The sequence below is a fragment of the Neolamprologus multifasciatus genome, chromosome 14, assembly GCF_963576455.1.
Source record: "Neolamprologus multifasciatus chromosome 14, fNeoMul1.2, whole genome shotgun sequence".
NCBI classification, from domain to species: domain Eukaryota; kingdom Metazoa; phylum Chordata; class Actinopteri; order Cichliformes; family Cichlidae; genus Neolamprologus; species Neolamprologus multifasciatus.
Window position 1 is genome coordinate 28,684,978 of NC_140452.1, and position 23,461 is coordinate 28,708,438.

The following is a 23,461-nucleotide window of genomic DNA, read 5'->3' on the forward strand; positions in this document are numbered from 1 at the left end:
TCCTCCTCCTCATCACCAACTTCATGCACACTCTCTCTCCTGGCTTGCCTTCACTGTGCAGAGAAACAGTGAAGAGGAGCACTGCACCTTCCTCATTTAGAGTCTCATCATCCATATCCTGGAGTTTGGCCTCCAAGGAGGCAAGGAGGAGGCCATTATACAGGGAAAGCAGAGAAGGAGGGGTTGGTGAGAAAACTCTCATCAGCTTTGCCAAAAGATTGGCTGCTTTCGAGTGATAACAGGCGGTATTACCATAAGGGAGATAATGCACTCTGGGCTTGAATACTGCAAAATCATGCTGATCAAGTTTGGCTGGCATGCTCCGAAAACTTAATCCATAAAGTTCTGTAACAAAAAAGTGTGCATAGATAAAACCGAAAGCAAGGGTTATTTAGGCCTCCCAAATCACAACAGCACAGAAATGTTTTGAGCTGTTTTAAAATGAATTCAAATCCCTTGCTTTTTAGCTTTAAGAGCATCAGTGAATTATGCCAAGAAATGTGTTTAAAATGTTGCCATCAGTTCTCTTTTGGGGTAGATTTTCCTTTGAGCAGACATGGTTTTTAATACGATGCAGTTCTTTGTTGTTCAAAATCCTGCAGTAGGCGATTACAGTTGATCACGTTCACGTAGCAGTCGATGTCAAAGCCAATATATTGATTACAGGAAGTATGACAACCTGACAGCTGTGGACATAACAAAAAGATTACCCACGTCACCGCACCTGAGCGAGCTATAGTTAGGGTCAGGACATAGACTGTAAATAAAAAACGGACAGCACCTCAATGACATCACAGTCCAGCTGTTTCCATCTCTTTGAAGACAGACATCGGCGGGTCTCACTGAGACCATTCGTTTCACTTTAAATTAAATTATAAATCGCAGAATCTGAAGCACCTGCTTTAAAAATAAGACTTCAAATGTAAACTCGAAAAAAGGAAAAGTTTACCGAGGTCATCAATCACGTGGAAGCGAGGCGGTCTTCAATTCAATTCAGTGTCCCGAATACCTCTCAATTTGCTCAGGTCCAGTCAAGGTTTACAGGACATGGGGAGCTGCAGTCTCATATGAGACTAAAATAAGAGACTGCAGTCTTCAGAGACAATAGCTGACTGCGACCACAAGATGGCAATAATCTACAGGCTGGACGCTGCGTGCTTAGAGTCAGTGTGCTGTTAGAAGATGAACGTTTGCCCCAGTCCAGAGGTCGAGAGCACTCTGGAGCAAGTTATCGTCAAGGATGTCTCTGTATAATATTGCATTCATCCTTCCCTCGACCCAGTCTAGTCTCTCAGTTTCTCTGCCATCACCATGCCACACTGTAGGGACGGTAATGGTCAGGTGACGATTGGTGCCTGGTTTCCTCCAGATCTGACGCTTGGCATTCAGGCTAAAGAGTTTTTGTTTCTAATGGTCTGAGAGTCCTTCAGGTACCCTTCGGTAAACTCCCTGCAGACTGCCATGTGGCGGCTTCTGTTTGAAGAATCCTGGTGGTTACATAAACTTTAATTTATGGATGATGTTGCCACCGTGCTTATCGGCACCTTCAGTGGTGCAAAAACTTTTCTGTACTCTTCCCCAGATCTGTGCCTCGGTACAATCCTGTCTCTGAGGTTTACACACAACTCATTGGTCCTCTTGTGCTCTTATGGGGATGCTCCAGAGATCCATTTTGAGTGTCATGACAAAGGCTGTGAATACTTATGTACATGTTATATTTTTTATAAATTTGCAAGAATGTTAAGCAAACTTATTTCTACTTTGTTATTACGGGCTCAAGTGTCAAAGTTTGAAGTGAAAAACAAGTTTCATCTATTTTGGAATAAGACTCTAACATGACAGAATATGGAACAAATGAAGCATTGATGCACTGTACATCCAAAACTTTAGTATGAGGAACAAGAGATCGATACCTGCCTTTACCATGTACTCAAACTCTAGACCTTACCAGGGGTGGGCAACTCCAGGCCTCGAGGGCCGGTGTCCCAGCAGGTTTTAGATGTGTCCTTGAACCAACACAGCTGATTTAAATGGCTAAATTAGCTCCTCAACATGTCCTGAAGTTCTCCAGAGGCCTGGTAAGGAACTAATCATGTGATTCAGGTGTGTTGACCCAAGGTGAGATCTAAGACCTGCAGGACACCGGCCCTTGGGGCCTGGAATTGCCCACCCCTGCAACTATACTGGCAACTCAAGTCAGGCTTTGAAAGAGACAAATATCCTAAGTGTCAGGGTTACCTTTAAATTTGAGCAGATCTCTTTTATTTATTACAAATATAAGTATTTTTTATTCAGCAAAACTAATAACATGGAAAGTGTAATTCAGGAGAAATATTAAAGCACACATCCGTTTCCTATGCCGTGAAATCAAAAGTTGTAACAGTCCTTGACCTTGTCCATAATATAAGATTGATGCCCTCAGTCATTTAAAACAGCTGCAGGTTGTTGCAGCATGCTCATTGTGATCAATACAAAACCTTTCTGCTGTCTATGTCATCCTGGCCTCAACCTTCCCCATTTCCATAATGAATGTCCACTGGTGCCACGTGGTGCAGTGTGAAGTGAACATTTTCACCTCACACTGCACCGAGTGGCTCTGAACACTGGCATTGCTGCAGACAGAGCTCGTGAAGCAAGGTTGACGTTTAAACATCAGTCCACGGAGATGTTCGTCAGATGAAACCAACATGTTTTGTTTTTACATTTTTAATCAATGAAACCATTTTCTACAAACAGAGGTCCAAAATGGAAAATGGTTTTGTGTTCCAAACACACATCTTATGCAACGTTAAATCTAAAGCTAAGCTCTTTTCTTGTCAAACCGTGCCCAACGGGCGACCTGTAAATGGTTACCGTCTCCACAGCAAATCATTTCCACCAGGACACCGTGGAGTCCTGTGATCCAGAATGACAGGTGTTGAAAAACATTTCGAGCTTTGGGGGAACCTCTGAAAACTGTTCAAGAACTATGAAATAACCCAGCTGGTTCCAACATGCCAAAACAATGGCAAAGAGCATTAGTCAAACGGTAATATGAGTCAAACAGTTACTTTATTTATGTTCAGGTAAAAACATGAACCTGATGCAGTAAATTATTGCAGATCTTAGAAACCAGCACATGAACGTTGGGGCCAGGAGAGCATACAGTGGCGCCCTCCCCTGGCAACAGACTGCAGGTGCACACCACAGTTTGTTCCAAGCCAGCAGTGCAAAGAAAAAAAAGAAAAAAAAAAACTACAGCAAGAAATAAAGACAATATAGAAAATTAAAAAAAAAAGAAAAAAAAAAAGAGGTAAAGCAGACATTCCCACTTCAAACGGGGTGTGAAACTGCATATATATTTTATTCCAGAAAATGAACTTGAAATGCTAATCTGGCTATGAAACGATAAAAATGAGACCAGCCAAACTTTGTGCCCAGCTACATTATGTGTTGAGGGTTGCTCAGAGCTTGGTCTACCAAGATAACCCTACGCGTCCGGTAGGATCCAACAGAAAGACGCCAACTCTATTAAAATAAGAGCAAAAAAAATTTACCTGGTCAACACATTAGTTACAACTCTTCATTTGAGCTGAAGCTCTCGGAAATGAGGCCAGAACACAATCTCAGAAGGAGCAGAGGGAGAGAGCGCGAGAGGAGAAAAAAAAAAAAAAAGATAATATGAGCTCATCACTACCCGCATTCAACCAACTGCAACTTTCATTTCCACAACTTGAAGCAAAGACACACTGGGGGGAGGGGGAAGCCGAACCAAATCAAAATAAAAAATAATAATAACAATAATGCAACACACGAACTGGGGGCGAATATAATACAGAACAGAATGCGAACAGTCGAACTGAGGGGGAGACGTGAAAACAAAGAGCTATTCTATCAAATGTGTAGAATGAGCAAAGTCTGCAAATTTGTCTGTACAAATGATCTTTGGAGCTAAAGTAAACCTAGCTTGCTCAATGGAACCCGCCCTCCCCGCTCCCCTTCCTCCCCCGTCACCCAGTGATGCTGTCCACCACTCTGGAGAGGAGACATCCCTTTTTTTTTTCTTTTTTGTCTTGTTTAAATATCACATAGCAATTTAAAATGTCACCCAGATGTTTTCATCTTTTTTAACATTACTCAACTACTGATATAAGATTTTACTCTCTTTATATTTTAAGTTCTGCGTCATGGAACACCCTTCCATTTTTCTTTTTTTCCCTCCTTTTTTTGAGAGACAGGGGCAGCAAATATATATTTAGAGTCTTAATTTTTCTGCAAGCTGCTTTCTCTAACAAGAAGGCTGTACATGTAGCCTTAATGTGTGTGATTACAAAAAAACTAAGAAGGAAGTCATGATTTCATCGGTTGCTGTAGAAGGCATTTGAATGTTGAGATGTGGCGAGATCAGGAAAGGTGGAAAGACTGCTGGCCCTCGCGAGCCGCAATCAACAGTTTCTCTCGCATGATCTCTATGCTGGAGTAGTCAGGCAGCTTCAGGTAGTTGACGCATGTCATGACTGAGGGGAGGAAGTCGTCTGGATTCTCCGTCGACTCAAACGTCTTCCTCACAATCGTCAGAGGTGGGTTCAGGCTCCGGAAACCTGGCGTGCAAGGGCAACAGCGGGTGAGCGCGGGGCAGACTTGCAGTACAAACACATCCGAGTTTATTTGATTAAGAGTCACATGTCAGGCTCATTAAATGGTGTGTGTGTGTGTGTGTGTGTGTGTGTGTGTGTGTGTGTGTGTGTGTATGATGCGCCTCACCTCCGACGGGCAGTCTTGGGCTTCCTGTGACAAACTGCAGAAACAGTCTTTGCTGCTCGGCATCGAAGCTGCTCAACACCTCAAACAGGAACCGAACTGCACGGCTGCAAAAACGGGATGAAATGGTTGAGAAACGTTACTGTGTTACTAAAATGATCAAAAATACTCCTCTGCTTTGCAATGATGGTAAAACTGGTGCAACCAGATGACTGCACTGTGGGTTCTGTTTACTAGAAACGAGAGTCACAATATTTCCAGTAAGAGCCAGGAATGTGGAATTGATCATGCTTTGCCACCATCAGCCAAATTCTTCGCATAAATACTGAAGAATGCTGAGATTTACAACGATCTAAAACTTAAGAGCCACAGACTGTCTCACCTGTCATGTGTGTATCCGTGATCCGGTCGACAACACTCCATCAGCGTCTTGACATCCCACGTCTCTGATTTACTGCCACACAGCAACTGGTCAAGCTAAATGTTAAAGTGAGAACGGAAGGAGAAAATCCAAACTATGAGCACAGGATCTACTTGACCAAAAGTGTAAACAACTCATGTCTATATGTGACCCATTTTTGTCTACCCTGCATTCCTAAAAACACACCGAGTGCTGCTGTAAGCAATGCTGACACACTGTTGAAAACTGCTGAATTTCATCATTACAGATAGATTTAAAATGACTACCAGGCAATAAACAAAACAAAGTTTCTTACCTCCTCTGGGTAGAAATACTGCAGGTGATGTAAGGGGAAGACCGACTCAAACCCTTCCCTAAACGACTCAAATTGTCTGGACACTCCTTCATTTAGAGTCCAGTACACCACCAACTACAGGGACAAAGCAAAACATTAACAACAGTGGGGACACGGGGGGGTTGGGGGGATTGATAAAAGCGTGGGTTGTTAGAAAAACTCAAATACCCTGAGGTACTCCTCCAGGTTGTAGATTGTGACTGGGACGTCTTTGCCGCCCTTTTTCAGCTCAATATTTGGGAATCCTGGAAGGGTGAAGTCCAAACCCAGGTCCTCCACTGAGCAGCCATTCATGTTCAGGCTCTCGAGAGCCTGCTGTAGCGTCTCCCTCGTCTGATGGAAACGAACGAGGACAAACAGGTTAGCAGAGAAAAGTGAGGGAGAACTGCTCTGGGTATAAAGTATGACCTAAAGGTAAGAGACACCAATATATGTACAAAGAAGGGGGAGCACTACCAACAGCAGTATCTCAAAGTAAGTTTAGAGGCATCGTTCCACAGAACAATACTCTGGGCTAATTTCATTAAACACAAGCTCTCTGCGCTCTACCTGTGATCGGTCTTGCTCCAGCCTCTTCTTTTGGCGGATAATATCCTCCAAGTGCTGGATTGACTTGGCAACACCAGGATCAATGTTCACCAGGTCGTGGGAGCTTATAGACATCTCATGCCGTAGCATCCACTTATAAAATGGCAGCCCCAAGGGCAGATCCAGCTAAAGACGAGGAGGACAGGATCAGGTCAGAAAGTTTGTTTTAACATGTAAATGTTTACACACCGTTTAGCATGCGGAGGCTGTAAGAGATGAAAATGGAGGCCGTTACCAGTCTGAAGTCCATTATGGCTTTAGCCATTAGCTTTCCTAAGAAACGGAACTTCATTTTGATTTTGGCTATGTGCGCTGGTTTGGTCGTCCTGCCGAAGGGAACGGCAAACAGTCCTCTGGAGCTGAACATGTACTTGGTTCCCTCTTGGTTTCCTGCAAAACAAGAAGGCGGTCACTGAAAGTTAATACAAGATACTGTAACATTAAATATGAATTCCAGACATGTCTTCTTGGGAAAACTGATCAATTAAAATCAGTGGCCCCTAAATAACGACATCCTTCAAAAACCAAACTTAAGCACTTTCATTAACGCCTGACTAATGAGATGAAGACTACCTCGATAATGAGTTTTGTATTAACAGACTCGCGTCATTTAACAACACTTTTCATCATTTCCCGCACGTCTGTTCACAGTTGCAGGATATAAGCTGGTACCTTTAGGATTGGCCAGAGTAACCTCTTCGCCTCTCCAAAGACCAAGATCGGCGCGCTGAAGCTCCTGAGACACCAGAGCGTAGAACTCCTGAGTGGGACCGAGACCTGTGCCCACCTGAAATGAGAGGGAAAACAAAGTCCAAACTTTCCACCTATTTTCTTTCAGAGTTTGAGTATTCAGATACGAGAAACTTAAATACCTCATTCTCATACTGAATCTCGAGCATTGCCCTGGAGCTGCCGAGATCCTGCATCACAGACTCTGCCTGTTTTAGGAGCTCGTCGCGGTTTATTGTCCTCTGAAAACACAGCATAACAGAAGGAATCACATGATCACATTTAGCAGGTCACACGACACAAGATGTGGATTCCAAGATAGAAAAAGTACAGCACAATGCTTCGAAGTAACACTGCACCTTTTTCCTGTCGAGACGTGGTGCAACTCTGCTGTCCTGAGAATCTGACTGGTTGATCTCAGGGTTTGTGTCCAACAAGCGCTGCATTGCTCTGTCACGGTCAAAGGCGGTTACATAGAATAACATCTGCCGAGTGTCAAAGGGGAAGAAGAAGGGGCTGCAGAGGAAAAGAGAGAGAAATGTGTGTTACTACAGCCAGGCAACAACCCCAACAAATGTAATCTTGGCGTTGTAAAACAGATCACAGACTATTCTTGTGAAACTTACCAGGACTTTCCAAGCTCAATGAGCCACGTGGGGATGTTCCCAGTCATGATGACCAGAGGGTCTTGCAGCTGACGATTGGCTTTGGCTGTCAGTTTACTGTTAATGAACTCATTGGTAGAGATAATTTCCTTACACGCAGCGTTCTGTACAACAAAATAAAATATTAAAGTCAATGTTACTGGAATATTTTATGTCACAACACAATGAACAATCCTAATTGTGTAAAGGCCTGTGAAAACATTTTCTTAAGGACGATATTTGGTGTTCAAAACTATCAGAAACAAACACACACTAACTTCCTCACTGTCATAATCCTGTCCAAAGGAGACTTACATCATACAGGTAGAACCAGTATCTACTGATGGAGTGCAGGACCCTCAGCAGCAGGATGACCTCTAAAGAAGGGTCATCAAAAGTTATGGTCTCTGGTGGCTCCGAAGTGAGGTATGTCTCTAAGGGATTGATGACGCTGGGACATACACCATCTGGAAGCAATGGGAATAGTTTTAATCAAAACATACAAATTTAGATTCAGTGGAAACTGAACAATAAGGCCACCGATCCGCTCACTCTCTTTTTGATTTCACAGTTAAACTTTGCAAAGGTGACATCAAACGTCAGATGTACAAGTGTGTGGCCTGTTTGACATTTCAATGTCAGTGACATCAAGTATTTCATAGCCAACAGGTGAAGTTTTAATGTAAAACGAACAAAGCCTTACTCTTGAGATATCCAAAATTCTCACCATGCCACAGCTCATCCTGCTTCTTGGCGTTGCGGGGTGAGGTTTTGGTGGGAGCAGTCTGAGCTCGGCCTCTCTTGCCACCCACAGCATCTTTGCTTCCATCCTCGTCCTCCCTCACAGGCTTATACCTGTTTAAAGGATAAAAGAGAAAATGGTCTCCATGCTTTAAGAAAAACAAAACAAAAACATGTACAGTCCCAGTTTTACTTCTAAAAGGCCACATATTGAATAATAGAGAAGAATACGTCTTTGAAAAGCGGGGCATCCTGGTGTGTTGCAAGTCTCTGTAAAGGATCTTCAATGGTTTTAAGTGGCTGTTTCATGCCTTTTCCCTGTTACTCTGACCTAGAAGATCCTAGAGCAACTAAAGCAATATACTCCAATATTTAAAACAACAAGCGCTTTTCAAGGCACCCAAAGCGCTTTACAATGCCACTATTCATTCACTCTCACATTCACACACTGGTGGAGGCAAGCTACGGTTGTAGCCACAGCTGGCCTGGGGCAGACTGACAGAAGCGAGGCTGCCATATCGCGCCATCGGCCCCTCTGGCCAACACCAGTAGGCGGTAGAGTAAAGTGTCTTGCCCAAGGACACAACGACCAGGACAGAGAGCCCGGGGATCGAACCAGCGACGTTCCAGTTACAGATGCGCTTCCCAACCCCCTGAGCCATGGTCTCCCCCCCCCCCAAACCCTTTAAGAGTTGGTATAAAAAGTGGTTATTTATACCATATTGTGTGCGTTTTGGTCCAGATGCCAGCTCGGCCAAGTGGGTTTGCCTCATCATCTGTTGACTCCCGTTCTTCTTCTGCCTGCAGACTGTACTGCCGCACAGCCTGGTACACCGTCATGTTGTACGGTAGCAGGTGGTCACCAATGTAGAACTGCAGTCTGTGACGTACGCTGCCTGAATTCAAAAACTGAGCCGCCTAAGTAATCAAGAAATCACATAGGAGGGATTAAAAAGATGCATATCTACAGAGGATTATATAGAAGCACACGCACAACCATTATTTGGCATGAATGGAATCGCATACCAGTGATTCGTCTATTTCATCATCTGAGCCATCATCATCACTGTCTTCGTCTTCTTCCCTGATTCGGCCGTATCCTGTAGAGATGAGATTTTAAATTTACAATGCAACCTAACAGCGAGTTCTGAAAAATGGCTAACAGCTGAAAAAAGTTTGGTCTCTTGGACAATGCAAACGGCCCTGCAGTGGGGTTGAAGCACAAGTTGACGTAAACATTCTGCAAATGTCTCTCACCTCTGACGACAAGATACCGCTCAATGGCTTGCACTAGAGCCAGAGGGTCGATCTTTACAGGTCCCCCTTTCCACTGTTTAACATTAGTGCAATCTGGGTGTCTCTGCAGCTGACACTTAAGCTGATGTGTGTTGAAGAACTTGAGTGCCTGAGATCCCCTGAGGAGAGAGTGGGAGATTCATATCAATTAACACGAGTACACCACACCAAAATGTGCACAAACAGCTGGAAACAAAATGTATGTAAAGCCACAGACCTGCTGCCATTGCCGTTGCCACTGGGGAAATCGTGCACCTTGACAGGAAATTGCTCCATTTGGCTCAGACAGCTGTTCATCTTGTGCACCATGGCCAAGTAAGGTGCATTCTCAGCTAGATCCAGGCGACCTATGGGCTCCATTCCTGGAGGCTGAGACAAAATGAGGGAATTAAAAAAAAAAAGAAGTTAGAAACAAACCCAGCAAACATGCTTCCACCATCTTCCTGTAAAACACATTAGAGGAAACTGTTGATTGTAAAAACAGATCACTGCAGAACTTTCAGACTTGAGCAGAATAAGATAATTTAACAATAATATAGGTTTTAGTCTCTCACCGGACAGCCACCGAACACATGGAGGAACCTTTTGAGCCGCACATCACGACTCAGCAATTCTCTGTCTGTGTTGGCGGTCAGGTAGACCAACAGCTGCTTCACCAGCCCACTGTGCTGGATCTCAAAAGACGACACATCAGATTCTGACACAATACTGGAGATCTCCACTAAGCACTCCATACCACCGTCCACCTGTGAAATGCATCAGATGATAAAATATTTCAGGTATGGGGTGTAACTACTGATAGTTACTTTGTACTCAACAAGTACAACTACCATCTTCTTCTTGGAATACATCTTATAACTTTAAAACCTCAAACAAACAAACCTTGTACAAGGTGTTGCTAGCTGTTCAATAACTTCTTTTTCGAGGTAGCGCTCATGTTTTACCTGGAGGTTGAGTTGCTCGGTGGCTGTGCAAAGTCTCTGGAGGACATTCAGTGCAGGGTTGCTGCCATCCACATTTTCAGAGTTGAAGTAGCGCTCCACAAACTTAGTCGCTTGGTCTTTGATCCAGGCCTTAATTTTGTCTCTACAAATGACAAAATAAATAATTCACTTGTTAAGGACGATGGTTCAGCCCACGACGGGAGATTTGGATAATATAGGAGTAAAGACAATGCTAAGCTGTCTTCGTTAACTCACAACCGTACCGGTTATTTGAAATTGAGTCCTTGGGAGGGGCCCTTGCGAGGCCACTCACTCCTGCTGTGCGCGAGGGCTCAGAGTTGGCATTGTTGGTCTGAGCACCCAGCTTGCCCCATGTCTTGGGATTGAGACTGGCCAAGAAGGATGATTTGGGTGACTGAGTACTGGTAGGGCTCTTAGCTGAAAGGAAGAACAGGAGAATTATCAACTAATAACATAAAAAATATTTGATTATTATAGATTTAGATCATTTGGGGTTGGTTTTGGGGTTTTTTTTAAATACAAAAAGAATTATGACTAAACAATTCAGTGTACCACAAGTTACTGTACACCAACAGGTTCTGATCAACACTGTAAATATTAGCTGGCAGGTATTACTTAAACACAGGGATGTCAAACGTACAGCCCTACAATTATATCCGACCCGCTAGATAATTTCATGTGTCAGTTATTAATGGTCCGTTTGTACGTAGGAGCCGAAACTTCAGCCCTGCTGAGAATCCATGCAGGCAGGGAGTGGGACTTTATTTTGATGGGCAATCCAGCCAATCAAATGCAAAGACAGACTGGGATGATCCCATTGAGTGAAAAGGAGGAAGGGAGGTAGATGTTCCAAGACAGCAAGTGTAGTGGTACAGACCAGGTACACAGAGAGACAGGGGAGCCCAATTTAAATGCCAGCGTGTCAGGAAATGAAGAAACGAGCACAGGCTGCATGACATTAGGAGCTGGATAAAGTGATACACGCTTTTATTTTCTGCCATTTTCCATTGTGGAGGACAAAAGGTTTCAACTCTCCAGGAATTAAACCTCATTTGCAGAAGAAAAATCCATAAAAATAAGGCTTTTTGAAAACATGGAACGAAAAAACTTTGCTTTCTTAAAAAGTATTACATTTACAGTTCAGTGTTAATTACATAAAATAAATTATATAAAGTGTCTTTGAATGGATGAGATGCAGAAATGTCTGCATGTGGCACAGAGCCATGGCTCAGTGTTTAAATGAGTCTCACAGCCAAGGAAGTCATTTATAATTCTTAACTTCTACTTGTGCTTGTTTGTGGTGAGCAGTAGATCAAAGAAGTTCTAGACTTGACTTTATTTTCAAAAGTTTTACAACTTTTCCTACTGATAAAAAACCTCCCTCATGGCTATTCATACTATACAAAGTAATTAAGCAATAAACAATTAACCTGTTGAACCCCAATGCCCCCAGAGGTGAAAGGGAGAACATCTGGTTTTACTCCCAGATCTGTAATTTAATACAGACATGTGTGGTAGTCACAGAAAGGTCAGAATCTCAGATAAAAGCCCACAAAACGGATTCAAAACCACTAAACAGCTAAAAAAAACCAAATGATCAAAGAGCAGGTAAACTGATTCCACAAAAAGATGCAAACACAAAGTGGGCTCGTTCACCCGACAGCACGTACACGGATGTGCCCCCAGGAGCTGAAAACCGACATTTCAGAGATTCTGAAACCGCAAGTTTCGCACCCTCTGACAAAAATTCACTGAACCAGCAGCAGAAGAAGACTTTTATTTTTTATCTTACCCTTGTACTAACAGGGGAAAAAAATAAACAAACACAAAAACAACCAATCAAAACAAACAAAAGAAAAATCCACACCACACTTCCTGCACAGCTCTCTTGCTCTCAGTGTGCTTCCAGATCAGTTTCCCATCAAAAATTGATGATGATATTTTTCTGCCTATTTGCTTGCTTGTTACACACCATTCTGCATTGTGTACAGTGTTGACAGCACCTAAGATCAAAGTGAGCTGCATGTGGCCTGCAAATGTTTGACACCCCTGCTTTAACATATGCATCAAAACAGTAACAAATGTACAAAATACACATTCAAATAATATTGTCAATCAGTTGTTAATCTGTATAATATAATTAGTCTCATACTGATCTGAGTTCAAGAGTATGGTTCAGAACTTTTTCAACAAAATTATTATAACATATGTGTGTCTCAAAGTGTGTCTGGGACACTCACCCTGATTGTCTACTTTATCATCATCTCTTGGTGGCGAGTACTTGGGCCTTCTAGGTCCTCTTTTAGGTAGTCGTTTCCTTTTTAAGACATCACTTAACCGCCTATGTACAAGGGAAAGTTATTTATTTCATGCTCTTGTGGTTATTTTTAAAGATATTTGCTCTTCCATTAACTACAGACATACATACATACCCTATAATGCTTTGATAAATAGTAGCATGTATTAATTGCAGACAATATACATTATCTGTGCTCCGTTTACATTTTTTAAGTAGTTGAACAACTATTTGACAACAACATTTGCTCTTAATGACTTAATTATTTTGTGTTTATGAGTTTTTCTTCCAAATACACACTGGATGTTTGGCTTTGCTAAAAAAAAAAAAAAATTTATATCGTTTCCTTAGATAGCCAAACCAAAGCCACATATGGCCTCAAACTCACCCTTGAGGGCTGAGGTCCAGTGAGTCGTCCATGCTGTGCTGGAAGCTGGGTGAGCCCAGGTCAGGAGTTGTATTATTAGCAGATGTGGTGGATGCAGTGCTGATGGTGGTAGTGCAGAGACTGGCGGTGCCACTAGGGCAAGCCTTTGGAGGACTAGTGACCAAAAAGCTCTCAGACTCTGCCAAATTCTTCACTTGGTGCATGACACCTTGAAGACAAAAAGAAAGTATTGCAAAAAAAAAAAAAACCTTAAAAGAAGCACAATACAGAGCTCCATGCCAGCACAGAGCTCTGGCTGAGGACTGTGACTCAATTCACATTTCAGGCAATTCAACGAATAATGCATCAGGGAAAAAAATGCAAAGGAAACCATTAGCATCAATGCACCATTGCAATATAGTAAGGTTTTAGGTAAAGTCAGCCTTAACCGTCACATTTTACTATCTTATTAAAAAAATCTTTGCATTTAAAGCTTTAACAATTTGCATTCACAAACATTAATTTAGCTATGACATCATACAAAAAACTAACACAAAGTGACAGCTTCAGAGCATACTTCTTTTACAAAACGCTTATACTGTCTTAATGCTGTGATGAACAGATAAGAATCCACAGTTCTCCATGGGATCATACACTACCTTCTCTTCTGAAATAAACACTGAAAACATCTGGGAGCTTCTGCATGAGGATCTCAGCCATCTGCAGTGAACCCACTACAATCTTCAAGTCCTGACTAGATAGCATGGAGGCAATGTGACTGTAGAAATAAACACAAGACAAAGGTCATTTTAATTTAAAATCCCAACACTGGCCCTGTTGTTTCTTTAAAATTCTTCCTTTCCAACATCTTTAACCTACTGTAAGACCACAACCAGATTTAATATCAGTGCTAACAGGAGCCAGTAGCCTGGCCTGGACTCTTACCTGGACACAGCATGGTTCCTCAGCACATCCTTCAGCAGCTCTGCATCAGCAAAGTAGATGATCCTGAGGATGGCTCTAAGGCACTTGTGTCTGACAGCTGGGCCAGCTGATGAGCTGTACACCTCATACAAGACCCCGAACAGAGTTTTGATAAAGCACTTTGCCAGCTCAGGGTCCTCCTTCATCAACTGGGCTCGTGCATCTTCACGACGGACCTCTTGGTGGCTGCCTAATGATAGACATGGAACGGGTCAGATTAATGCCATTAACCATATGCACTCAGTAACTGCATAATGATAAAATGAAATATTTCAGGGGTCTGTAGTAGAGAATAGTAGTTGTTTAGTATATACCTCACTGTTTGGGTCATAGTTTAGTTCTCTTTTTGCTGTGGCCAATTAGGAAGCTGTAAAGCTCCCCCCCACACACACTATCCTTAAGCTATAATAACAGCAGTAGCTACAAAATTTAAGTTTAGCTAATGTGTCCGACCATACTAGCATTGGCTGAAATATTGTTATTGCCATTTTTTTGAGTAACTGTTAAGCTTACTGTGTGTACTGAAGCAAACAAATTCAATTTCAATGAAGCATACCAAACAATCTGGGGCAAATGCTCGTGCTGCTGCACCACTAAAACATGGCATTTAACAACGAAGGAATTGTTTCAGGGGATTTTTTTGCTTTTATTTTTTGGGGCCGTTAACCTGTCACTGTTAGAAATATAGCTGTGTGACTCCAAGCTGATTATAGCTACCACCCTCACAAGAAAAAAAGAAAATAAATCTTCATTCATTAGGCACTGAGAGCTTATTTGGATTTTCAAAGGACTTTTCCTTTTACAAGCCTAAAATAAGTCAACCCAAGGAGTTTGTTCCCATTCCATTCTCTGCTAAAATACACTCCTCTTCACACATATCTTTGTCACATATCATTAGTAAAATACCTGTGTTGGGGTTAGCAAGAGGGTTAGGTTTCCTCTGGATACCACGTGCTGTTCCTGTGTCTTCATTGATCTGCTGCATAGAGTTGAAGTCAATTGTGTATACGCGGCCGAGGGTTGACAAGCTGATCTCATCTTCCCCGTTCTGGTGGGCTGTCTGCAGAGCAAGACAACCACACCCAATATCAGTGAGAGATATACAGATCTATACCCACACATGATCCTAACACATTAAATATTCTGACACAGGGTTTAAAAGTCGATCCATTATTCATTCTTTAGTTATCCTTTATTGTAGCATCCTACTAAATCATTATAATATATTACAAAATAAAGAAAATTTCAACAATGACTAAACTGATATGACATAACATAATAATAACACAGTAATGTGTACCTCAATAATGCGGCTGTCAATGCGGTTGTAAGGATGCCACAGTCCGCGGTCATCCCTCCACTGCCAGATTGCTCCCTCTGTTGTCTGGACACTGCCCTTCTTAAGCATTACATCAACTGCAAAGATGCCTTCTCTGGGCAAGCAGGGCATTAGCTCACTGAAAGGGAAAATACAGAGGTTACCCAATGCTACAAAACTGTTATAGACAAAAATGCCACAAAGTAATAAGCTGTTGTTTTAAGGAAGATTCCTTAAATTACATGAGAAAGATATGCACGTTTAGTAACACACACACACACACACACACACACACACACACACACACACACACACAATGTGCAGCAGACAAAATAAAAACATTGCACAGGTGTCTGTATGTCTGCTAGTCTTTAATTTTTGCCACACTGCCCAGTGTGACCTTAACAATACCATATGAGTGAGGTCAGCTCATAGAGCTCCTGGGGGCTCCGGGGTACCAGTTCAATCTGTTCCTGGCAGCTGCCATTTGACGCTCCACACAAAAGGAAACGCAGAGTTTCGGCTATGTCTAATTAGAAGAAGAAAAAAAAAGATAAAAACAAGTGTTAAGTTTCAAGTTCATACACACCATAATAACACTACTGATAAAAATAAATCAATGGGTTGCGCAATGAATAAAATAAATTAATTTCAAGACATGGCAATTCTTTGTAAATCATTTACTGCAAACATTCACAAAAATAGCATTAAGTACATGTTTAGTGTCACATCTGTTTGGTTTGCTGGCAAATAAAGACTGCAAGTTCACAAGATGAGAAACAGCAAATGAAAAGCTTTATCATGTAGGTTGATGTAGCTGTTAGCAGGATCACTATTGACAGGCAGTCATAATTTGGATTTCAGTAATTTGGTGGGGGGGAAACAAGTTACCAGACTGTATCTAGTAACTAGCAACTCTTAAATCTATTAAAAATATCCTATCCCGTAAAGTAAACACACTGTAAAACCAAAAAGGAAAAAGCCAATACTGTCAGAGGGCCTACTAATGTGTGACCTATGTGCAAATGTTACTCACTCTGTTTCATAAGCTGGACCGCCAGGCATGGACAGTTGGAGCACATAAGTGAAAACATGCGCACAACCATGATGAACATCCCTGAGCTGAGCACAGGAGGAGTCACTACCAACAGCTGCTGGATGTTTGTCAACAGGTCCCTTGATGCCACCTCCTGCAACAGGTTCTGTTGATTTGAACGGAGATGCATAAATGTACATTAAGTGGGCATGTGGACTACAAATCTCTAAATGGCAAGAAACAACTGCTGAAACAGCAAACATGGTCTACCAAAAACAAACTGAGGTACAGACCTCTTCATGCTGAAAGTTGTCCACCAGTCTGGCGAAACAGAGACAAGTACTTTCAACTGACTTCTTATCCTAAGAAAGGCAAGGGAATAAACGGTGGATAAGTAACAGATTTACCACATTAAACTAAATAAATTACCTCACTGCTTGACCCAAATCACAGACGTAATGTACCGTTGTTGCTAATGTTAGATCAGTATCCTTTATATGAAAACTGTACCTGATGAGTAAGTCTCTGAGTCAACAGTGGCAGAGAGTCAGCAACAAAGTGGAACTCATCTGGAGTAATGCTCTGGCAGCAGTTGGCTGCAATAGCCAAGGCATTCCTCTGAGCATTAATGCTAAAGAACTCCAGGTACAGGAGGCAGTCAGCAAGCCCACCCTATAAGGGATGACAGGTGAGGATCATTATGACTAAATGCGGCTTGCAGAGAAAAGACAAATTAATGGCACAACAAAAAGACAGCGTATCACTTACGGCCTGCAAAATGGCTTTGCTGTGTCGCCTTGACAACATCTCCAAGGCAGTCAGGGCCTGCTCTGCTACGTCAATGAACTGAATCACCTGAAGCTGCAGACAAGAAAGCCGAACAATCCATTAGCATATGAGAAGGTCGCCGTTATGAATTAACAAGTGATTACTGACAGAAAGTGCCATGCTTTACCTTCTCCAGGAAGACAGGAATGGCATCGACCACCACAGCAGAAGATCGAGGGAGTGCCTCCATCATGTAAGTGAGTGCACGCGAGGCATGGTTCATCTGTGTGCACAGAGCAATGATGTGAATATAATCAGTTGCATGCCCCCCCCCATGAGCCCACCCAGCCAAACAAAAAGTAAATAAACCAATGACATTTACAATAACAGAAGCCAGTCATACTCACAATATCAAAGTTATGCTCCATTTGTAACAGTGTAATCTGCGAAAGAGCAAGCAGTTACATGGAATTAAATAGCATACATGTGAAAAAACAAAAAGTAACTGATTTTCTGTCAACCAATATTTACATTACACATAACTGTGGGAGGAATTTTTCCCTGTAAAATAATGAATAGGTGAGACACTGCTTCAAAACCAGGAAACAGGGCTGTGCAGTACAGGAAGGTAAACAGCCAAAGAAAATAGGACTTACCAAGGCAGGCACCACACTTTTCACAGGAAATCCACCAAGTGTTTCCTCATTGCCCATCACCAGCAACTGGCACATTTCTATTGCGGCTTGGAGTTGCTGAGACTCGTCACCTGTGGCCTGGAGGCCTTGCAGTAGCTGTTGAGCCTTGGAACCTGAAAACAAGGAGGGGATTTTTTCTTTTTTATTAAAATATTTTGAGTGTAACAAGAATGCTGATGTCAGTGTCAGAAGACATTACTCACTGGCTCCACTGCCTATGGTCCTGTGAAAGAGTTGAGACATGCGGGGTCCCAGGGGCCCAAAAAGATGTGGAGGGAGACCTCTAGCCTCTAGTAGAGCTAAAGGACATACAAAGCTTTATGTATTACAAGGTCAAATACTTTTTTGTAATATGAGAAATCTGTAAGGTGGTTTTAACATACCTTGAAGCCTTCCCATTTCAGAATCATCAGACTCACTCTCACCAGAGGTGGTCATGCCCACTGCTCCAGCAACCGAGCTTGACGCTGGAAATAAACCGAAAAATTCATATTTTTATTTTTTTATTGAAGTGAAAACAATCTATCAAATGGCCATAATTGTGTTAACTTTTTCATCTTCACATAAATGAATGGAAATCAGAATCATCTTCCTAATAAAGTTAGGAAGCTTATTTGAATAATGAAGTGAATAATTAACTGACATTTTCAAACTGCAATGTGAGTTATTATAAAAACATGATGAGTATACATTTGTGTTGTTAGTCCGACTTTCCTAGTCTATAATTATGAGAAAGATCGGAGCAGAAATCTTAGTAGTTCACCTTTTACTTTAGAAAAACCTCTTAGTACATGTTCATCTACACCCCAATCACACATAATTCCAACATTTGAGTCATTTCTGGTTGCAATAAGTAATCTTAATTTGTTAGCGAAAGTACCTGAAGCCCCTTGTGACGCATCATCGGTGCGAGCAGCTGATGAGTTGGCCCCATCTTGGTTGTTGTCGGAGTCGGCCATTTTCTCCTGTCGGCGAGCGTCGGCTGCCCCGCGCTTGCCCAGGCCTGAGCCCCGCCGACTGTTACATGCGTACAAAGAGACTGATTATTATACTTTTATAGTGTCAAACTGCAATGCATTCTGTATCATACGAATACACAGCAGTGGTTCCCTTGGCTAGTGATTCTACTATGGTAAATTTGGATCATGCAAAAGCAGGAGAATATAAACTGAAACAGAGGCTTCCATGCATAGTTATTGCCCTTTTATCAAATGCACGTTAGAAGTTTTCAAGTTAAACTCATGGGCATACTGCCAACCATGTACATTGTGCAGGGTTGTTGTGCCACCTCATGTTGTAAAGGGTGGTAAAATCAATTGGGGTCAGTTGGTCTGACCTATAAACACAATGAAATACCAGTTTGTACCTTCTGTGATGGAGACATTTTTCCCCAAAATGCCAATTTGCAGACCTAAATATTGATTATTTAAGGTCACTCAGCTGATACAAGCTGCTAACCCGCTCAGCTTAAATGAACTGGAAACAAACACAATGATAGCATTTGTACAAAATCGTTTCAGCCTTGATGTTTGTTGTTGTTTTGTTTTTTTTACTGAAACCGTAACAGACTTTGAGTAGTTTTTTCTGTTTTGATGAGAAGTGGCTTCACATCCAGTTCAGTCTGGGTGGAGCTCTGCTACTGACAGACACTGGAGCTGATGAGGCGTGTGCTTTAAAATAAAATATCATTAGACCAAGCAGATTTTAAAATGGCAACATTGGTGTAACATCATGAAATAAAGCAAGTGATCTTTAAGTTTTCATCTTTTGTTATTTAAAAGTTTTAATATGCAAACTGATAAAAAGTTTAAACTCAACCTTTTGGCCATCCATCTGAATAAAGCAGTCACACTAGCAACAAGGCATCAGTTAGGTCACAGTAGACTACAACTAAGAGTTTAATATATATAAGCTAAGGTGTTTGGGTGAGTTGAGTCCAATGAATGAAAAAATAGTTTAGCAACTACTTACTATGATTATTCATTACAGTAATATAGTAAACCTTCCAACCTTAAAGAGGACATGAAACACTACACATATAAAGGCTAATTTACATCATGGAGCCCTGCTCTCAAAAACTGAAATAGATACAACGTAGACCTAGCTATAACATAACATAGATACACTGTCTGTGAAACTGTTACCATAGAACTGATTGCATCATCTAGGGGCTGTACAAGTGATTTTTTTTTTTAGTGTCCTTATTCTCACTAAGTTTCTGTCTCTGGTTAGCTAACATAAACTAATAGAAGTCTATTAGCAGCAAACCAGCCAACCAACCACATGACTTAACGTTCTGTCCTGACAGAACATGGTACTACACGTGTTCTCAAATCTTTAAGCGCTTATTTCTTAAATCCAGCTTCACAGACAGCATCACATTTGTCAATTTTTGAGAGCAGGACTCCAGGATGTAAATTAGCTTTTATAATTTTAAGAATTTAATGTCCTATTGGGGAAATAGAAAAGAAACAGGCGGTAGGAGAAATGGCATAAACTAGCAGATGTGTAATTTTTTTTAGTTTTTTTTTTTTAGTAAAGCCTATTCTGAAATGCCAACTACTGTTGGCGTTTGGCACCTTAGCCTCTGTGAGAGTTCTGCAGGTGCAGACAGAGGCACAAAGAGGTCCAAGCAGCAACACAATCCTTGGTCTGCTTTGGGCGATCTACAGGAAGAACTTTCTGTGAAGCTGTGAAGGACCAAAGGTACCAACCAACACTTGACCATAAGTGGACCAGGTGAGGGACCCTCAGAGACAAAGGCACATAAAGGCCACCACTAATGATCTGTCTACAGATAACCTTTATAGACCAACATCTAGACAGATATTCCTGACCAAAAGTCTCTTTTTTTTTTTTTTTATCATTCTGGCTTAAGAGAAAAGACTGACAGCACAGCACTAGGTCTCATTATTAAAGTTAGACTGCAATCATTTTAGATGCTGAATAAATCATGAATATGCATTTCTTAACTTTAGTATAGTTTCAATGATGTCCACATTCCTCAAAAATAAATATCCAGAAGTAACATGCATTTTTGTTTTTTGTCACTGTAGTGTACCTGGTGCTGGCACAGGAGCCCGTGGTCTTCTGGCGTGTGCTCCGCCGAAAGTTGGGGAGCTCTGCTGGAGGAGACTCGCTGCGCTTCTTAGTGGATTTTCTCAAACCTAAAATAGAAAACAGTGATTATAACTTTTGGGCTGGACCCCAACTGTGGCATCAAATTCTTTCAATTAAAAACATATTCTACAGAAGGTGAATCAAATTTTTAATTAATTATTCCATAGTAAAACATGTAAGAAGTTTGGGCTGTGGAAGAAAACAGAAAACATGCCACATCATTATGTTTATGGTTAAAAATCTGTGAAAACACAGTCAACATATAAAAGCAAAGACTGATGCTATAGTAAAGGCCCACTGGTGTTGCCTGTGTAGAGCCCTGCACCACAGACCAGTGAGTATTAATAGCAACACCTATGGCACTATGACAAGACAACCTTCATGCTAGGTCTGTGACTCATAATTCAGTAGTATAAAAATAAATATTAACAGAGTTAAAACCAAATGAATTAAACATTAAAAATTGACTTCTGGACTTCATTTGACCTCATCTTCATGTCCCACTTGCTACTGATTTACAACATGTCAAACAAAAAGGTCCATCAGACTTATTTCAGTAAAAGTCTTCCAGGGGGGGTAATTCACTAAAAGCACATACTTGTCCTATGACACAGGCTGCTGTAACGTGACTAATTTAATATGATCAAAATGTTCTTTCACACTGACAAGCACACAAAAACATGCTGCAGCACTGTACATGCTTACTCACCATTACAGCATAAAGTAACAGAATCTGCGTATTAAAAGGCAGAGACAGACAGATATGGATATGGCAGGAGAGATGAAGTACTTTCCTTTTGACAGAACCAGCTCATGATTCCTTCCCTGCCCTCAAACATAACTCTGGTCAGCTGGTGGGCCAACACACCAAAGCCTACGAAGGAGGGGTCTCTATTTGGGTCATAGCCCATGGAACAGAGCTGACTTCAGTTACTATCCTTTCACCCATCTAGAACAGACTGACCCCACACTGACCCCTCTGAGTTCAAACTCACTTCACCAGACATACCAGATTTTCACTAATACATTTGTGCAAATGGTCTATATAGGCTATCAGACAAGCTGGATACTAGAGCCAATGTCTTCCTAGAAGCAACTCTTGCAACTCTGTGGCCATTTTGGCAACACCTCGAGGCAGTTAAATGAAGTCCTTATATAAATGATTGGAGAGAAAGCCTCAGTATAAATTTTGATGGTCACCGGAACACAAAAACTCACCAAATATAATTACTAGCTAAACCTCATTGAAGTAGTACTTTTACTACATATACACAACATGGTTGTCACGGTACTGGAATTTCAAACTTGTCAATACCCAGAAAGATACGCAAAGCCATTTTTGGTGCCATGGGGGCCGGGGCTGCTCCTGTATCTAAGTACTAGGAAGTTAGATGCCTTTGGTTTGCTAACAAGGTAAAGCTATACCACACCAGCAGCAATAATATGCAAGGCCCATTTATCTTTAGCTTTGAACCACTCCTGCAGCACTTACAGGTAGATTTGTCAGTACTGTATGTGACTCATTAATCGAGTCACAAATACACAACAGTTCACAGGGGTCTAGAATGAGACCAAATTTGTCAATGGTGCAACTAAAAAAAAATAAAAAAAATCTTAGGTCGCACTGGTGCGACCAACTGTTCAAGTAACAAAAAAAAAAAAAAAAAAGTCTTCGCAACTCTGAAAGTCTCCGTGTGGTCAACAGCAGACACACATTATGCCCCTATCGTGGTCTAAACCAATCAGAAATAGTTAGGGGCGGTACCTCTCTGATTGGTTGTGGTCCAGATATTCAAACGTGTGTACGTTTGAAAGTGCAGGGAGATAGAGAGATGTGAGTAGCTTGAATAAAACGATGTCGATTAATTAAATCCTGAATCGACTTTTAAATATAAATGTATTTTGCCAGAATCTCAGGTTAAGGCTCACAAAACTATTTCAAAAACCACCAGCAAATGAGAGCAGGTAAACGGATTCCACGCAAAGACGTAAACGCAGAGCGCGGACCCGACGCATCAGAATCAGCTTTCTCTTTCTTGGCTTTCTCACCCGACGACACGTACATGGCATCGGGGCTGAAAGCCGACAGCTCACTGAGTCTGATGAGTCGGGTCCGTGCTGTGTTTACGTGTTTTTTGCGCTAGATTCTGAGCTGCAGGTTTTATCTCTCTCCAACCAAAATTCACCGAGCCAACAGCAAAAGAAGATCCAAACTACGATTCACATTTGATAAACATCATCATGGACTCTCTGACTTTTGCTATTTTGTTTCCACCATGATTTTTAAAAAAAATAAAAAAAATAAAAAATACTTCATGCACAGCTCTCTCTCTTTTAAGAACAGTTTCCTTCTCAAATCTGTTTTTGGCATTATTCATTCGCTTATTACCCACCAGTCTACCTTTGTTTACAGCACTGT

At 41.6% G+C, this 23,461-nt stretch overlaps 1 protein-coding gene across 7 annotated transcripts in view; it reads right to left on the minus strand.

Moving 5' to 3' along the window:
* Window positions 1-3,032: 3,032 nt before the first annotated feature.
* trip12 (thyroid hormone receptor interactor 12) overlaps window positions 3,033-23,461 on the minus strand; it is a 28,333-nt gene continuing 7,904 nt past the window's right edge. For all 7 annotated transcript variants that reach the window (XM_085131231.1, XM_085131232.1, XM_085131226.1 and 4 more), the window contains 38 exons: window positions 20,984-21,089; window positions 18,803-18,939; window positions 18,306-18,389; window positions 18,126-18,221; window positions 17,884-18,035; window positions 17,635-17,670; window positions 17,415-17,510; window positions 17,228-17,320; window positions 16,970-17,131; window positions 16,753-16,821; window positions 16,460-16,625; window positions 15,835-15,952; window positions 15,406-15,562; window positions 15,012-15,165; window positions 14,067-14,295; window positions 13,781-13,899; window positions 13,143-13,350; window positions 12,699-12,799; window positions 10,701-10,875; window positions 10,438-10,579; window positions 10,048-10,239; window positions 9,711-9,862; window positions 9,455-9,612; window positions 9,224-9,297; window positions 8,916-9,115; window positions 8,184-8,311; window positions 7,772-7,923; window positions 7,439-7,581; window positions 7,172-7,328; window positions 6,956-7,054; window positions 6,756-6,870; window positions 6,319-6,473; window positions 6,045-6,209; window positions 5,664-5,828; window positions 5,457-5,570; window positions 5,123-5,217; window positions 4,744-4,847; window positions 3,033-4,580 (listed from right to left, as the gene is read on the minus strand). In XM_085131231.1, the coding sequence (XP_084987357.1) occupies window positions 4,384-4,580; window positions 4,744-4,847; window positions 5,123-5,217; window positions 5,457-5,570; window positions 5,664-5,828; window positions 6,045-6,209; window positions 6,319-6,473; window positions 6,756-6,870; window positions 6,956-7,054; window positions 7,172-7,328; window positions 7,439-7,581; window positions 7,772-7,923; window positions 8,184-8,311; window positions 8,916-9,115; window positions 9,224-9,297; window positions 9,455-9,612; window positions 9,711-9,862; window positions 10,048-10,239; window positions 10,438-10,579; window positions 10,701-10,875; window positions 12,699-12,799; window positions 13,143-13,350; window positions 13,781-13,899; window positions 14,067-14,295; window positions 15,012-15,165; window positions 15,406-15,562; window positions 15,835-15,952; window positions 16,460-16,625; window positions 16,753-16,821; window positions 16,970-17,131; window positions 17,228-17,320; window positions 17,415-17,510; window positions 17,635-17,670; window positions 17,884-18,035; window positions 18,126-18,221; window positions 18,306-18,389; window positions 18,803-18,939; window positions 20,984-21,089 (5,165 nt within the window). In that variant the 3' untranslated portion in view covers window positions 3,033-4,383. The remainder of the gene's footprint in view (window positions 4,581-4,743; window positions 4,848-5,122; window positions 5,218-5,456; window positions 5,571-5,663; window positions 5,829-6,044; window positions 6,210-6,318; window positions 6,474-6,755; window positions 6,871-6,955; window positions 7,055-7,171; window positions 7,329-7,438; window positions 7,582-7,771; window positions 7,924-8,183; window positions 8,312-8,915; window positions 9,116-9,223; window positions 9,298-9,454; window positions 9,613-9,710; window positions 9,863-10,047; window positions 10,240-10,437; window positions 10,580-10,700; window positions 10,876-12,698; window positions 12,800-13,142; window positions 13,351-13,780; window positions 13,900-14,066; window positions 14,296-15,011; window positions 15,166-15,405; window positions 15,563-15,834; window positions 15,953-16,459; window positions 16,626-16,752; window positions 16,822-16,969; window positions 17,132-17,227; window positions 17,321-17,414; window positions 17,511-17,634; window positions 17,671-17,883; window positions 18,036-18,125; window positions 18,222-18,305; window positions 18,390-18,802; window positions 18,940-20,983; window positions 21,090-23,461) is intronic.